This window comes from Neocloeon triangulifer, unplaced genomic scaffold (genome assembly GCF_031216515.1).
Source record: "Neocloeon triangulifer isolate White Clay Creek 2 clone unplaced genomic scaffold, ASM3121651v1 ptg000015l, whole genome shotgun sequence".
Classification (NCBI taxonomy): domain Eukaryota; kingdom Metazoa; phylum Arthropoda; class Insecta; order Ephemeroptera; family Baetidae; genus Neocloeon; species Neocloeon triangulifer.
The window spans coordinates 4,484,924-4,501,831 of record NW_026775557.1 but is presented as its reverse complement, the minus strand read 5'-3'; the positions used below and the strand labels follow the sequence as shown (position 1 = coordinate 4,501,831).

Sequence of the window (16,908 nt, the reverse complement as noted above, 5' to 3'; positions counted from 1 at the left end):
AACGTTGTAGAAAAAACAAAATTAATAAATGACCTAGATAATATTCAACTTCTAATAAATGTCACAACAATATTATTAATCATTAATTTTAAAGGCTTTCATTATTTTTAGATATTTTCTTTATTTCAATTTTATAAAAGCTTATATTATTATTTTAATATTAATTGTGTAAATTATCTTATTATACACATTAATATTTTCATATGCGATATTAATTAATTTACTTTTCAAAATATAATTTGTAAATACATATTAAAATAATGCTGCCTACCATGGTCCATAATGAAATCTTTAATGAATTTGAAATTCGTTTATTCTGGGAGTTTTATTTTTTGAAAGCAATATATACTTATTCTTAGAATCGTCTTATTATCATGATATTCATAATTTTAATAAAAACAAAAAAAATTTTCACCAATACTTATAATTATGAATCCAAAATTATCTTGTTACATGTGTTTATTTGTTTCATTGAATTCTGCGACTGGCAGTTATTTTGTACAACTTAATCATTTTTCAATCGGATCAGTGCACTAATTATGCACAGGTTGTTTATTAATGTCTGACTAGCTCACTTGAGTAGACTATTAATGAGAGAAGCTCTAGTACATTAATCGCGCATTAATTAAACGTGTTTCAAAAGCTCGTAAATATGCATATATCAAACAACAAATGTGAATTGCAACTTCTTTGTTTTTCAATCACGAGCTGGCAATCTTTGTGCGCATTGGATGAATAAAATAATATACATGCCGGGCTATTAGAGGAGCCGTTCGCTATTATCAAAAGCATCTCATGATCCGAGCGAGCTGATCAACGACAATGAGTTCAGTGATGTCATCGGCGAACGAGGCGTGGGCCGTGCTGATAACGCGGGGCAGACCAGAATACATAAAACTCGGCGTGCTTCCAGAACACGAGCATGAGGATAAATAATAATGCTAAGGTGTGTTATTTATTCTCTCTGCAAATAAAATGCTCACCAGCTGGTTTGTTCACCTCACTTGTTTGCCTTTCTGCAGTATATTGAACCGGGACAACCTATATTTTTTTTTAATTCTTGCGTCCTCTTTTATTAAATCAAATGCCAATTATAGTGTTTGTGTTTGAGTTGTTGAATTTGTTTTATTAATAATTTTACCATTGTATTTGAGTAAATTACTCTATAATTTAATTTTTATATTAGGAAAAGATGTAGGCTGCATTTTTTTTTTTTCAAATTTTAATTATCTCTTTAGTAAGTGATTAATTTAATATTATTTAAGGATGATTATTTTGCCACAGAATGCCTGGTGATGTATCAATAAACATCATTTGGAACTAATAACTTTTGATGTTTTGATAGATTCAAATTATAATTATTTTAATTAAATTAGTATAAAAGTATTATTCATCGTGAAGCTTTCAGAATTAAAAAACTACTGGCCATTTTAAATTGCATTTTAGTTTTCTTTTACGTTGCAGATGAAATTTCTGTGTCCCTTTAAATTTCATGCAATTTTGGAGACAGACATCTCGGCTGGAACATACTGGAGCCACGAACCCATTTTCCCCCTTTTTTCATACTTGTGGTTTTCCATCGGTGCTCGTAGGTGTGTTGTGTGTATTGATTGCGTCCACCTCACCGGCCAAAGCACATCGCGTGCATGACTCACTTTTATTCAGTAGCCGCACCGGGTCGTTTTTCGCTCCAGTTTTCTTCTGAAACATATTTCGTCGGGCGTGCGTTTGTGTCGCCCTTTTCTTTCTTCCGTCTGCCCGCCGACGAGAGAAAGATGTGTGTTTATTTATTTATTATGCATGCACCCCAGCCGCTGACTCGTCGTCTTTACGGGGCTTTATGCGATCATAATCTGGCCAACTGAGCTCTGCTTGCAATCATGAGACTGAGACCTGGCCTGGGGTTCCAAGAAAAGTCAGAAGATTTTTGTGCTTCGAATGAGACTAGAAAATCATCTAAAAATTGTAAAATGAGCACTACCGTTCTAGTTTCCACATAAAGTTGTTATTTTAAGATGAAAACCAAAGAAACTGTTTCAAATCATAGAAAATTGACTGCCAAAAACTAAAGAGGAAAATGTAATTTATTTTAAATTTAATTTAATTTAATAACGAGAAACTCGATTTCATATTAATTAATAAAAAAATATAAGAAATTAAAAAAATTAATGAGAACAGTTTTGTATTTTCTCAAGGCACAAAAAGATTTTTTTCCAAATAATTTCATAAAAGTGAATAAGTTCATATTTACAAAGTCTTTGTTTTTGTGCACATTTTGTTTGTTTTGATTTGTTCGGATTAACATCCTAGACTCATAATGCCGGAGTGTTCCGCTCGATTTGCGTGCCTGTTTTGTTAAGAATTTTCTCCGCGGTTTTTCGCACTGCAGACACGGCCGTAAAATACAAAACACCCGTAGGTGCGTCCGCTGCAAAATAAAACGTCAGCCGCGCGGACGCGGCCCGCACCGCGCACGTGACTTACTGGCGTGCTGGCAGCTTGATGGATGCGAGACCGAGGGTGTAACCAGAGCAGCTGCACACCTGACGAGAGGCAAAGCACCCTTTCCCATTAAAAAATGCTCTATGTTTTAAAATATATTCAAACTTTCACGCTTGTTTTCGGAAGTTGAAAACACACGTGTGCGCCACGTGTCGCCGCCACAGACAGGAATTTTCACGCACAATTTGCACGAGACGCACATACTTAAGCAGTTTGTTTCTCTCGTACCTCACGTGCGTTGGGTTTTTTTTAGAACGGTAATAGATTGAAGGGGCCACGGAAGTTTGATTTTGTGTAACTGTGCCGACGCTCGGAAAAGGTTCATTTCCGGCAGCGAGACCGGCGTGATTTTTATTTTGATCAGTTGGTCTGGCGTTTCGGTGGCCTTGTTTCTACCATTTGGAAGGTTAATTAAAATGGTTTAATATCATAATTAATTAAATTCTTTTTATAAATATCATCGTCGTACACACATATTCAATAAAAATCTAACCAGTGACAAAAACGGTAGAAAATAAGAGCCTAGGTTGATTTTGATGAGCACTCACTAAACTTTAATAGAAGATGCTTTAGTCATTGTTTTAACTCGTTCATTTTACATTCTTATAGGTGAAGTATACTTCAATTTGTTTTGAACATTTAGAATTTTGATTTGCTGCACAGAGCATGTTTTATTTTCACCGATTTTCACATAGCAATTGAAGGAGAGCATTAAAATATAATAATTTAAAATTATTTTAAACGTTTTAAAATCACTTTTGGAACGTTGCAATCGAATTTGGATTTTATATGGTTTGAAATCTATAAACTATAATGAAATTATTATTGTTTTTTTTTTCTTTATCATACATTGCATTACACTAATCACCTTTAAAGATAATTATTCATTTTGTATTCAATTGAATATATTATAAGTAAGGTCAACCGCGTTCGTACTTAGAAAAGTGAAATCATACAGCTCGGTCAAGTGCGCACAACATGTGTAAAGTCGCGCACTGTCAATTAGCATGCATTTAAGAATAATTCAACCGCACCTAGTATTAGGAGCCTTGGGGGCTGATCTCATCCAATAACGTGTGGTGTTTGGTTTTTGATGCCAAACGCAAGATACAAATAGTCGCGCGGCATTGTGAACTTCCAAGAAAACGCTTATTTAAATCAGCGTAATGTTTACTTACGTAAGCGCGTGTGTTTATTTTTATTGATGAGCTGCGACCGGTTAAATGGTATGCAAACCCGCCATGGAAATGATGAATTAGCCGAGAGCAAGAAAAAAGAATTACATAAAACGTCAGCACTTTGCTTCTTAAGGAAGGTCCTGCTTGGAATTGCTTTAGTTGCCCTCCATAACATGACGAGCTCACCCAGATAATGCGTTGTAAAAATTCCTTAAAAGTACATGAGATCACGGTGCTCATTACTTTGGCCAGCGTCATCACACTCAAGTTGGTGTCATTACGACGAATGTTTTATACAACTCTTGAACCAACAATTTTGTCTCAATTTTGGTGACTAATGATGATTGCAATCGCTCTTTGCAGACTTTGCCTATTACGCAAGAGTTTGAATCTTGTAAGTTTATTTTTTAATATTTGTGTAAGAGTTTGATGAAAATATAAAAGAGTTTAATTTGCTGAAGACATGACAAGTTTCAAATTTAAATTGAATATTCAGCCAAGAATGGCGATTTAATTGCAGATTTTCTTTAAACGAAATTTAAAGAGTTTAAAAAATGAAACAATCAATTAATAATATTTTTTTATAATTTTAATTTATCGCAAAGCAAAGCAAAGTGTATGGGACAATATTTAAATCCCCAAATCAAGTGGCCAAATAATTTATATCCTTGTTCATTTTTATTTTAATCAACTGGATTTAAAATCTTATTAGCGCTACTTATTAGCTGCAAATTGAGAAGATTTATGATAATAACCTGCAAACCGGTCCCACGATTTTTAAATTTGCAAACGGATACATAAGTTATTAATCTCCCTCGCAATTCTGCGTCAAAGAGTTTTCCGCACCTCTCGTTCGGCTCCACGAGTGTGTCCTTCACGCCGTGTTTTTTACAATCCAAATCAAACAGGTTTTTCTGCTTATTCTGCAACTCTTCATTTCGGCAATGTAATTGAATATTGTAATTTTTGTGCACGTCTTGTTCTCGGAAGAAGCGAAATTATCTCACAAACGTGAATCTGATTTGGGGCCCTCAGTTTTTTTAGACAATATATAGTTTAACCTAAAAATATTTGTGATTAGCTTATATGGCAGAATCACAATTTTCTCAAATTGAAGATTTATTTACTCAAAAAATGAATTTATTGAAAAAATAAATTACCGGCAGTCTTCATATCAATTGTTACATAATATTTTAGAGAATCGCCACCATGTCTTATAAAAATAAAATTTCAATTTAATGTAACTGTACAGAACGAAACATGATATCGCAGCTGCCACTATAGAAATGTGTCCGAGGATGCACTTTGCTGGAAAGGTGCGTGATTATTTTCCATGTTGAGAGCATGAAAGATGTAATGGAAAAAAAAACTCGCCGCTTTTTTCGTCTAATTTTAGATTTCTCACGCCTCGAAATTTCCTTTTATTTCTGGCAGCACTGCAATCTCCTTTCAAGACCCCAACGTCCTATAGCTCGAAGCACCGGCGGTAATGACGAGATAATCAAGGCGGAGAGCGAAAATTGCCCTCTGTTAGAAAGGTCAATGGCGAGTCACTTGTCGATCGTGCTCTCGAATTTTGTTTTCAATGCAAATCGACTAATTACGCAGCTTCCTTTAAAATTCCCACCATTCAAGTTTCTCGTGACGAGCACAGGAAATGATTATAAAAATGCCGACCTAATTAGAATTGTAAAAAAAACATGCACTGAACTTGATAGGATATTATAATTTCTTGGCTGGCCTTGAATTTTAATTTAAGCATAATTAATTGACATAAAAAAATACACGTCAGATAAGAAATATTGTTGGGCCCGTGAGTGGGATGGCTGAGGCGATAATTGATAATTATTCATTTTTGTCTCTTCGCAATTGACACTGATGAGATGTGTCGATAAATGTGTTTATAATGAATGAAATCTTGGTTATTGGGCTTTACTGTGCCCGAGGAAGAGATTTAATCATTTAATTAATCGGAAGACTTCATTCAAAGAACAAAGTTTAAAAAAATTAGGGAAAACGTTTTTTGTTGATAATACTTTATAATTTTTACTTAAACTTAAATTAAAAATGTTTCATTTCCCATTTTTTTCTCAGTAGACTTGATTTGTGAAGAATAAACAACAATAATAAATAAAAATATTTTAAAACTTTTAATCATTATTTAGCAAAAGGCAGAATAAAATTTAAGCAATTATTAATTAGAAGATGCTTTTGAAATGAGGCACCCTTGCCTCGACTTGATTGCATCATTGATTCGCACCACCAGCATATCAACAAGTAACACCGCCCTGACGTGGCTCCCAAAGCAATCATTCAGTAGGTGTCAGCAAGACTAATGACTGGGATACTCATGCATAACACAACGTTCGTCAAGCTCGGCGGATCACAATATAAAAGTGCCTTCACGAGTAGAGCAGCTGCTTATTCAAAAATACAATCCCATGATGTCACTTTTGATTTTCGCTGCCTTTTCCACCGAACGCGCCCCCCGTCGGCAGTTGTTCTAATATTAAAATCACGCGGCATCACCAGCACTCTTTTTTTTCTTCTAGTTCAAACATCTCGCTTGTTTTCTTTGAGTGCGGCGCGTAGGTGCTTCAATCAGCACCGAAAATAGCACCATATCTCCTGCCTGAATCAAAGTCAACACTCGAAATTATTTTCATTGCCCGGCGCACGTTTGCTCTTCTTCTCGAGTAAAAATATAAAAAAAATTGTCGGCGGCGTGCGGCCCTTTTTGTCAAATGGTGTTTGTTTGACGCAGCTTGTCAACAAGAAAAAGGCACAAAGGCTCTAAATGCAAGTTTGCTTTTCGGTGGACAGACGAGAGAACACGAGTTTGACTTGAAATTAGAGTTTACTTTGTTTGTATTACACATAAAGAGGAGGTTTGTTGTGTTTGCAAAAGAGCGCGGTTTCGGTGATGTCACTTCAGTGACAAGGCAATTTGAACTTGGAAATAAGCCGCGTTTTTCCTTGTAGATTGATTTTAATTATATAAAAAAACACCTTTTTATTTTCACTTTACAAACAAAATTTAAATTACAAAAATATGAAGGAATTTTAAATTGATTGTCATAAATGTAGATAAGAAGGGATCAAAACTGATCAAAACTTAATTTCATTTATTTTTAATCGCTTTTTAGGTAAAATAAAAAATATTTAATAATTTTTTTTTTTAAACATTTCAAATCAGCAAGAGAAAATTTTATTAAAGAATTCGTCTGATTTATAAATAAAAATAGCATTGCGATTCGTTTTTAATCAATAATTATTATGTGTCTTAACTTTTTTGACACTAGTATTGTAAATAAATTTTTGTTGAAGCTTAAATATGTTAAAAAAGTGTACAAAAGTATGCCCTATGAATTGAAATTTAAAAAAAAATGAAATATAATCTCACATTATTGTTATACAAATAAAAATATTAGAGCTGGGACATTAAAGACAAAATTTGTATTGAAAATTAAATTCTGCTTCTAGTTTCGTCTTTGCTGATTTTGCGTGTTAGTTTTACAAAGATGAAATCGAGCTCCTTTTGACGCAGATTTTTAAACTTCAGGTTTTGTTTGTTCTTCGCGTCAACAGCTCGACTTGTCGCTTGATCTAATCGGCATTCACTCTCCGTTCATCCGTCCGTCCGTCAAGTCGCACCAGCCCCACTTGACACGCCAAGCAACTTTAACGCTCTATATTTAGCCGCGGCCAATTTATTTTCGCCCCTATTCAACGAATCCGTATGAAAATTTGTGCAAAAAAACTTTCTGGCAATGAGAAATTGTAATTATTTTTTTCATTTATTTAATATTCACTTTATTCGTATTGATTGTAGAAATCAATAAAATAAGAAAATTGTTGGATATAAGTGTAATTTACTGATTTTATATAAATTAACGCTTGCTTTATCCAAGGTAAATTTTTTTGCCTGCATGTTATTGAAAAATTCTCCTATTTCTCTATATGGCAATAAATAGTCTAAATTACACATTCCCGTCAAAAGACCTTAAGAAAAACGATCTCGGGTATTAAAGCAGAGTTGCGTTTCGCGAGTGACTTATTACCAGCGGCTGACGCGCTCGACTAACTTTTTGCACGGAGGGATTTCGACTTTCGAGCCAAACTTGAGATCGTTCTGCGTCAGGTGGATCGGGTTCCTTTGGTGCGTCCAAGGAACTGTATTTGATTCCCTCTCATTATAAAGTTGGCGTTCGAGGTTAATATACATAATTATCAGTTGGCATGGGAAAGATTCGCGACCCCAACAGCTTGAGAAGAAATCGCGTCGTTCTGCATGCGTGCTTTCGATTCTCGAACTCCTCAACGAGGCAAGAGTTTATAAATAAATCGAGGAATGGGTTCTGTGTGCGCGCTGCTCACAGAGAACAATGCAATTAAACAGCTCCTTACGCCGCCGAGTTGGGCGTCCTTTGCCGACAGAGACGATTCTGTGCCGAGAATGAAACGGAAAAGAAAAAGAAGAATCTCGCGCGCCGGGTTTCGATTGTCTGATGCCACTCTTTTTCTCTCGTTCCGCCGAGATGACCACCTTCAAGTATAGAATTATTCTGCAGTACAGGTGCCTCCAAAAGATCAGATTGAGGCGGAAAAAATCTTTTAAGTCAGCATTTGTGCAAATTTATTTTATTTATTTTACAGAGTTTAGAAGTTCGAATATAATTTTTTCCCTCAAAATAAAAGGGAAAATTATCTTTTCATTTATTTTCTGATTGGTTGAATATTCCTTTGCAACATATTATATTTACTAGTTAAGTTGATTCATTTTTTAATTTGAATAAATTTTAATTTGAAATTAAGGAAGAAGAAGAAAATTTCCATTTATTTTTGTAATTTTTATATATTTAGGGATAACTTTAAAAATGAGAGATAAATTAGACACGTCAAAAATTTTGAGTGTTTAAGAATTTTCATTTTTCGGTAGCCACAAAAAAGGATGCGAATAATTTTTTTTTTATAAAATTACATCATTTATATTATTTAATTAATATTTTCGTGTTATTATTTTGGAAATAAAAAAATTTAATGAATTTTAATAAGTAAAATTAAGAATTTTTTTTACATGCAGTTGTAATATTTTGATAAAATTTGTTACAACTTTTTTATTTCAATTCAAAATGCAGTACAAAGCGTGAAATAAGGAAGTCGTCAATTCCATATATGAGAAAAGTACTCGGTTCACACACTCTTATATAAGTTTAGGTGTTGAGGTGTGTGTGCCGCAATGTGCTCTTCCTCTCTCGGTGCTGGCGGTGCACCTACCTCTCTTGTACACACTCACATGCCTACTTCCGGACGAAGCCTGATTTCATTGGCCTCGCCGTGGGACCTCCATTAGCAAGCAGCACTGCAGCACTAGTTTTGTAATACAGGACCATTGCTGCAATGCGACTTCTTTCCGCCCCGAAAGAAAGAAGATACCCTAGTGGAGAAACTTGGGCGGATAATAAGCGAGAGCAAAATAAAATCAATATACGTGCAGGACCTACGAAGGTTCAATAAAAGTGCTCTTAACCAAATTCGACATTTTCGGAGTGAAATTTATTTACAGCTTTTTGGAATGAAAAGCGGTGCGTGTCCGTTTCGCACATTATTTCCTCATTGATGGTTTTTATTGATTTAGTGCGGCCCTCTGCTTTGGAAAGTGATTTCGTCAATAAATATATTTTTGGCTCCTCCACCGACTCACGCAATCCCGGTGCAATTAAAAATTTTCACCTCTTCGGCCGATTTCGGTTTTCCAGGCCGTCGGGCGAATCCGCAAATGCGGTAGTTTTCGTTTATGTTTTATGGCCCCGAATGATATGCAAATGGTCCGCAGGTGGGTGTCGCGCCGAGCGTAATGTGGTGTGTGAATAATTGGGCGTGAGGCACACCTCGATTCATTTCTCTTCTACCGCCGCATGCCTTTTTTATTTGTCGTCCGCAGGGCGTTTTTTGCGTGTAATTACCGCCCAATCGGTCCGACCTGGTCACATAATAAAATATCAGCACGACTTTTGCAAATGAGGATATTTTAGTTTTAGGTTATTTATTCAATGATAATTTTAGTTTTGAGCCATATCAATTAATTTATAAATAATTTTATTTTAAAAACATACAAGCTGCACCTCAAATCATGACAGAGTAACTCCCTTAATGACAAAATAAATTGAATTCAATGACACACCAAAAGGCAATCTCTGCCCAATTAAATCATTTTGATATTCATTAACAAAAAATTTATTATTATATTTACAAAATAATAAGGGAAAAATTATCAATTAAAAGAAAACGTTTTTTCACACTTAACGATAATCAATAATAATATATAATTATGAGTTTTAAAATATAAGGCATTAAGATTGCAATTTGAACTTGAACTATAATTTGTAATCCGCAATTATGATGTTATTCGCACTAATTTAAAAAATTTAAGCAATTTGATGAGGTAAAAGAAAAAGAGTGGAAAAATTAGTCATTCTCTCAAAAGATAAAATACATAAGCCAAAAATAAAAATTTTCTCGTTCTCAATCATTATCTCACAACATCCTAAGTACTCTTGTAACGCTGCTTGTAATGATGTTTAAAATTGCCGAGGGATTACTTTTTTGCTCTTTGCATTGTACAAACACCGAGCAAAAAGATAAACCTGCTGCTCAGTCTTTTTTCCGCGCCGTGTGGTTATTTGCACCAGCGCGGACTTCTTTGACTTTCCTTATCACGAGAAAGAATAAGAAGCACCGTTGTTCGTCGTGTTCGCAGTGTTTAAAGTGCAAGGCCGCTAGCGAAAAGTGCCAGACTTGTCGAAAAAATTTTCTTTTGTGTGTTCTGATTAGATCAATCAATCAATCTGGTCTTTCTATTCAACGCGGGATCGTGATTTGCAGAAAAATTGCGTCTAATGCTTGGAATTTTCCGGCAGTAATTATTCCTGTGAATTGCCATGAAAAGAGCGCCTTTTCGTCACAACGAAGCGAGAAATTAAATTGAAATCAGCTCCTTTAATGATCTGCACCGGCGTAATTATCCCGCCGCCGACTTTTCTATTCATCAGCCGCATGATTCGCTTTTAATAATCGGCCTTTGTCATTGTGTGTTTTGCATTCGAATCCCGGCGTCAACAATGGGAGTGCGGCCGGCGGAGGGTCCCACAAGACCTGATCGCAGGTGTGTGAGCCTGTTCGCCTTTTTCCCGATGCTGATATTAAAAAAGTCACGTGTGTGTTCAACCACGTAGTTCGGTGTCTCGCGTGAGGTGGCACCATGCGGCAAGGGCCCGCTGGAAAAAAAATTCATAAAAAAATATTAAAAGTCAGAAAAATGTCCTGGTTAGCCTAGCCTGTAAGTTAAAATTAATTTAATTTTTTTTTAAACAATTTTAATTATAAACTTTTCTTTTTTAATATAATTATTTTTATAACTATGATTTTTAAATTTTCCAAATCAATATTAAATATTTAATATTTATTTAAAATACAATTTAACTAAATGTAATCTTAAACAAATTAATCGTTTCAGATCGTAAAAATTTTGTTTATCTAGTTATAAAAATATTTAATAATAATTGTTCCATCTTACTCAAAATGCTGAGGTATCTATGTGAAACCATTATTGAATTGAGAGATCAATTGCTCAAAATATTGAAGTTATACAAATTTAATTTAAAGTTATCACAAATCGGCTTACATGATAAATTAAAAATTAAAATACATTTTTTAAGAAGATAAATTCGGTCTTCATATTTCATTTCATTTTTTTTTAAATTGTGGGTTCATTAAAACTACCATGCAATTAAATGGTTAGATTTTATGAATAGATACTATATTTTTGAGCTTCAAATTCTTCCACCTGCAGTGTTTTGATTCACTTTACTGCCCACATTCTAAGAAGTACAATTTGATATCATCGCATGATGTATTCTCTTTCTTAGAGATACTGTTTTATTGAACGGAATGTATTGTGCAAATAGAATTACTTTATTATTTGCTTCAGATTAAACGGCAGCGTTCCTTTTGAAGCGCTACTTGGCTGCCGCAATAAACCGCAAATTGTAGGCCCAAGAGGCATTAAATGTTATTATGCGAACTCGGCCCACCGTACAACTCTAATTTGGTTATAAATGAACGTCAACGACTAATGATAATTTCATTATTGACGTTTGAAATCACCTTTTAAAGAGAGGAATCAGAAGTTTATATGAATATAAATCAAATTTTCTCATTAATGCATCATCTGAATTAACTGAAATAAGAATTACAAATTTCTAACTTGGGCAATTTTATTTCTTTCTAACAATAAGTAAAAATAATTAAGATTTGACTCTCTCAAGTAAAACTTTCTAAAAAAAAAAATTTAAATTCAACTTCATTTTTGCGGTTAAGGAGCTCTTGTTACTCGAGGAACATAAATCTAAGCAAATTGGCATGACCACACTTTTAATGCTATACCAACAAGACACCGCTAAATAGGCTACGCTCGTAAATTAAAATTCTGCGAAGTGCCGCGGGAGCAGAAATTCTGCAAACACATAAATCTCGACGGGACAATGGCATCAGATAAAAGCGCCTTGTAACGCCAACAAACGTACTATTTATCTGCATATCGAATTTCAGTTTCCAAACGCACGCAAGGTTTTAGAAAGCGATTAACGAAAAAACGATGGACATGCGTTTTTCCTTGGAAATTAGGCGCGTTTGAACGACGCTCATGAATACTTATAAATTGCAAAAAAGAAGTAACGCGCAAAAGAGATGACCAACGCAAGGCCAGGCGGTGACTTCTGAAATTGATTGCTGCCCTCGAGTGAGAATTATGTCTTGTGCATGAATTGAATGGAAAATGATTTTTCAATGCAAATTTAAATTGGCCTGTGGGTGGTTTTATTGCGGGCACAGGATATTGAAGAGACGGCGATTCAAAATTGGAGTTACTTATCTCTTGAAGGAGATTTAGGTGGCGCCATATGGATTGCAAATGAGAGATGATGAAGGTAAAAGAAAAATTATCTCTAAAAATTTCATTTTCAAAAGCTATTTACTGGCAAGGATGTGAATCAGTTTTAAAAAGTTTAAATTTGTCAATATCTTTATTTAAATTATTTACGATCCATTTTAAAAGAAACTTAATATTTTGATAAATGAAAATTTTATTTTATGTTCAAATTCAATCTGGTGGTTTGTTTCTGATCTGATATATTGTCTTATTTTAGATTTGTTGCTCATAAAAATTACCCAATAAACCTTGATCTCCACCTTTTCCGCGCCAGCATAATTCGACGCAGTAAAGAATAATTGGAAAATAAAATCTCGGTTCTTCTAAAGAAATAATTCGCAAAAAGCCTCTCGGCCGAAAGGCGCGGCCAGCGAATCAGTTTCGCCGTGCTGAGGTCGTTAAGTGTTTTTAAGGGTCACCTTGCAACAGTTTGCATTCAATTTGCATGATAACGCGCGCACATAAAACGGCGGACGAATGACGCAATGCAAATTGTTACACTTGTTATTTTGAAGGCGCTCAGATTGGAAAAGAGCGGACGTGAATAAAAGAGCGAGATGATCTTTTATTTTTATATTGTTCCACTGCGGCCCGTCGAGACCACCTTCATGATATCGCGAAGGGCAGCCCCTGAGGGCGACATAAACGGGCCAGCTTCATGCCAAAGTGTCCGGCATTAAATTTAGAAGAGAAAAATCGAGCAGGATATTTTGTACGAGGAATATATAAAATTTAAAAAAATATAATTTAAGAAATTCATTTGCAACAAAAATATAAAATTTTAAATTAAATTTATTTTTATTGTCTTTAATGACGTTAGTATAAAGAAGTAAATTTTTCTCATTCAAGATCAGATTCGTGTGTTTAAGCAAATTTTGAACATTTTCATGCAGTGGATCAGAAATTTCAAATTGCTATTTTTTACCATTAACAATAATTATGGCATGGCATCCCTTAAAATTGAAGATTGTAAACATTTCTTTTGATTTTTCTCTTTGGTCACCAATTGTATAAAATTGTCACCAAATTATGAGGTTGGTTCTCTACTTCTGGGTAGGCAACACCGCACACACGTTCGTCTTGCAAGTTGCAGCGTCTGATGCTATCGTCTTGAATTAGATTTTTGCATTCCTCTGCACTACTAACTCTTTTTTCTGGCTCTGTATAATTTTAACACAATAATTTTTTTACATTAAAATAATTATGTTTATTAATAAAATTTATATCTTGCTAAATGAGATTATGAGAATTATCTAACTTGATATCTACACTTATTCAAATCAGCAAATATGTAACTTTTTATAGAGTTATCTTGACCACTTTTTCTAAACAAACTAAACAAAAAAAACTATTTCAAATAAAAATAAATTTTAAAACTTGAATAATAAAGTAATATAATAAGTAAATTTGATTAAAAACTTCAGAAGAAAAGCGTTGCAAACGATTAATGTTTCCTCAAATGTGATTAGTTATAAATTTAAACATTTATTCTTTTTCCGTCATTTATTTCGTTGTCTTTGTGGTTGAAGTCTTATTATCTTATTAATTTGTTAGGCTTTATTCTTGTGTGATTGGGTTTTGCTGTGCTCGTCCGCTAGATGGCGGACACGTGCGCATCCACCTGTCGATCTCGCGAGTCGCGGCCGCGCACCTGCCGCCGGACGCCAAACTAAGCAGCGCCGCAGACACAACAAAGACGGAGCACGGTTCGGACGGACGCAAGGAGGACCAGTGGTCCGACCCGAAGCAACGTGTCTTGGAGTGCAAACAATTCAGTTGGCCCTGCACCGAGAGTCTCGCAGGAGAAGCAGAAAGAAAGAGGTTCGGAGAAGTGGCTCGAGTGCAGCAGCGAGCGCCGAGCTCGGTCTCGAGAGCTCAGTCTTGGAGCGGCCGCCGAACGCGACTGACTGTCCGTGCGCGTCTGCAAACAAGCGCGAAAAGATCATTTCGGAAAAAAGGCTGGAAACCGGAATTCCCACGCTGCGGAGTGAGAGTGGTGGAGCGAAAAAGTCCCCCCTTCGGAAGAGCGAGCGGCCCACACCGCGGCGTGACGTCGCGGTCAGCATGGAGGCCTTTTATGGTCGCACCACCAGGTCGTCGTGGGCTCCGCCGGGCACACCCCTGCTGTAGGTGTCCCCCCACGTGACCTGTGATTGTTATGCGGTGCTAAACGCAGCTGACGCAGTGGGGACGAACAACAAGAGCAGCGCCGGTTTGTGCTCCAGTCGCAAGAACAACGCCGGACCCTGCGTGGTCATGAACCCTGTGCTCGTTTTTGACTTCTAGTTTTGACACTTCTTGTTGGTAAAAAAAAGAGAGAATTAGTTTTTGTGCGATATGTCGACGCAGTCGTACTACAAGGAGCGCCTCGGCTTCGACCCCCAGGAGGAGGCCAACCACTTTGACAAAAACCAACAGGGCTACGAGGAGAATTTGTCCAAGTTCAAAGGTTTGTGGGAGATTTTCGTTTCCACTCTAGGTGAGGGGCTCTTTTCTCTTTCTTTCTATCCGTCCTTTTTGCGTGTGGTGTCCACTGACGGCATGGTTTGGCGTCACTCCTAACGCACAGGTAACTTACCTGTTAAATATTTAACTTATAGTTAAATTAAAACAATCTTAAACTTCATCAAATTTAACCATTTATATTTATATTTTATAAATTTTTTTATTAATTGAAATGTTTATAGAAATTTTTGTCAGTATTTAAAATTTAAATTTATACAATTATCATTTTTTTACTTTTCTATATATTTGTACATAATTCGCCACATTTTTCATATAACTGCACATGGCTCTGCTATTATAAGCAATTCTAAAAGAAATATGACATATTTATGTCCTCCATTCCTATTAACTGACATTCCTTTATCGTTTATCGTAGCTCTTGATTCGATATTATTTTAATGGTTTTTCATAATATAAGTGAAATTGATTAATTGTGCTTTAATGAGAATAGTTTAAATAATATATAGTTTCTGGAATATAATGAAACATCAATGGAATAATTTAAGTATGACGTGAATTACGAAAATTCTTGCAATTAAATGTATGTTATGCCAGATAATCTCTCTCCATCAGTTAATAAGGTTCTCCTGAATATTTCCGTAAATAAATTAAACACAAACAATTTTCCTCAGGTAATATATTAGGATAACACTTACTAAATTAAATTATTTCTTCTATTAGAAACAATTGGCTTTGCGTTCATGTTTTGCGTGTAAGCTGCGAGTGACGACCAACGCGACTTAATTTTTCGCCGCGCGATAAGCGAGATAAAGAGAGACGAACAAGTCTCATGACTGAGTAGGTTATGCTGATAAACAACCACAACAACTCGGCGCGCAAGTTTCTCTCTTTCGTTCTCTTCTGCGATGCCAAGAGTGGGCTGGAAATTTTTCAATTGCCTAAACGCATTCTCGGCCTTGCCTCGCTGCACTCGAGGAATTTTTTTCGCGATTCCAGTTATGCAAGGTCGGCCTGATTGCTGGTCAAAACACTTCTAGTTTGCATTTTTCTCAAAGATAATTACAATTAGATCGAGGAGTGATTAAATTCCACATGTGCGCGCTGCTCCAGAGGCTTCCTACTTTTCCACTCTTGATTGGCTTATCTTATCGACTTACACGGGCACGCAGGTGAAATAAAATTTAAAAAAAAAAACACGATAATGAAAACGTTCGCTTCCCACTCGAGACTCATTTGCTACATGTCACTTCAGATGAGCAAAGACAATTCAATAATAATCTCAAAGTGGCGAGTCACGACCCAAGTATGCCCACATTTTTTTAGGAGTGAAAATTTTCCGTATGGATTGTTTTTTTTTCTAAAGCGTTTCAAACTCATTTTTGATATTTTTGTCATGGACTGATTAACGCAAGGGCAGATTATCTCATTGTTCTCTGCGGACAGATAAGCACCGGGTTTCATCTGAATCCCAATTTTGGTGCTCCTTCTGTTTCTGTGGCTTCGGAGGCGCCACACCTTCGTGAAATGGCTCGTTACGTCACTTGTTATGTGGGAATGAATCACACCCCCCGCCTGATCAGATCACCTTTTCGATGAAACACCGTAGCCAGATATTTTAAACTTATTGTTGGTGTTAAATTAAAGGTTAATTTTAAATAATATTTGTCCATTTTTTTTTATTTTAAAGATCATTTTATTATATTTATAAATTTTTTTTTATATTTTTATATTTATTTACAATTATTATATGTGCTTCTTCACTTCTTGTTGATT

General features: G+C 35.4%; 1 protein-coding gene across 25 annotated transcripts in view; it reads left to right on the top strand.

Moving 5' to 3' along the window:
• LOC132202737 (microtubule-actin cross-linking factor 1) overlaps nucleotides 1-16,908 on the top strand; it is a 127,881-nt gene that overhangs the window by 11,681 nt on the left and 99,292 nt on the right. For 14 of the 25 annotated variants that reach the window (XM_059629863.1, XM_059629862.1, XM_059629876.1 and 11 more), the window contains exon 1: nucleotides 14,356-15,148. The exons of 5 other annotated variants lie outside the window; for them this stretch is intronic. In XM_059629863.1, coding sequence (XP_059485846.1) covers nucleotides 15,007-15,148 — 142 coding nt within the window. In that variant the 5' untranslated portion in view covers nucleotides 14,356-15,006. Of the gene's footprint in view, nucleotides 1-14,355; nucleotides 15,149-16,908 lie in introns of those variants that run through there. 6 more of the 25 variants (XM_059629858.1, XM_059629879.1, XM_059629878.1 and 3 more) reach the window with 2 other exon arrangements.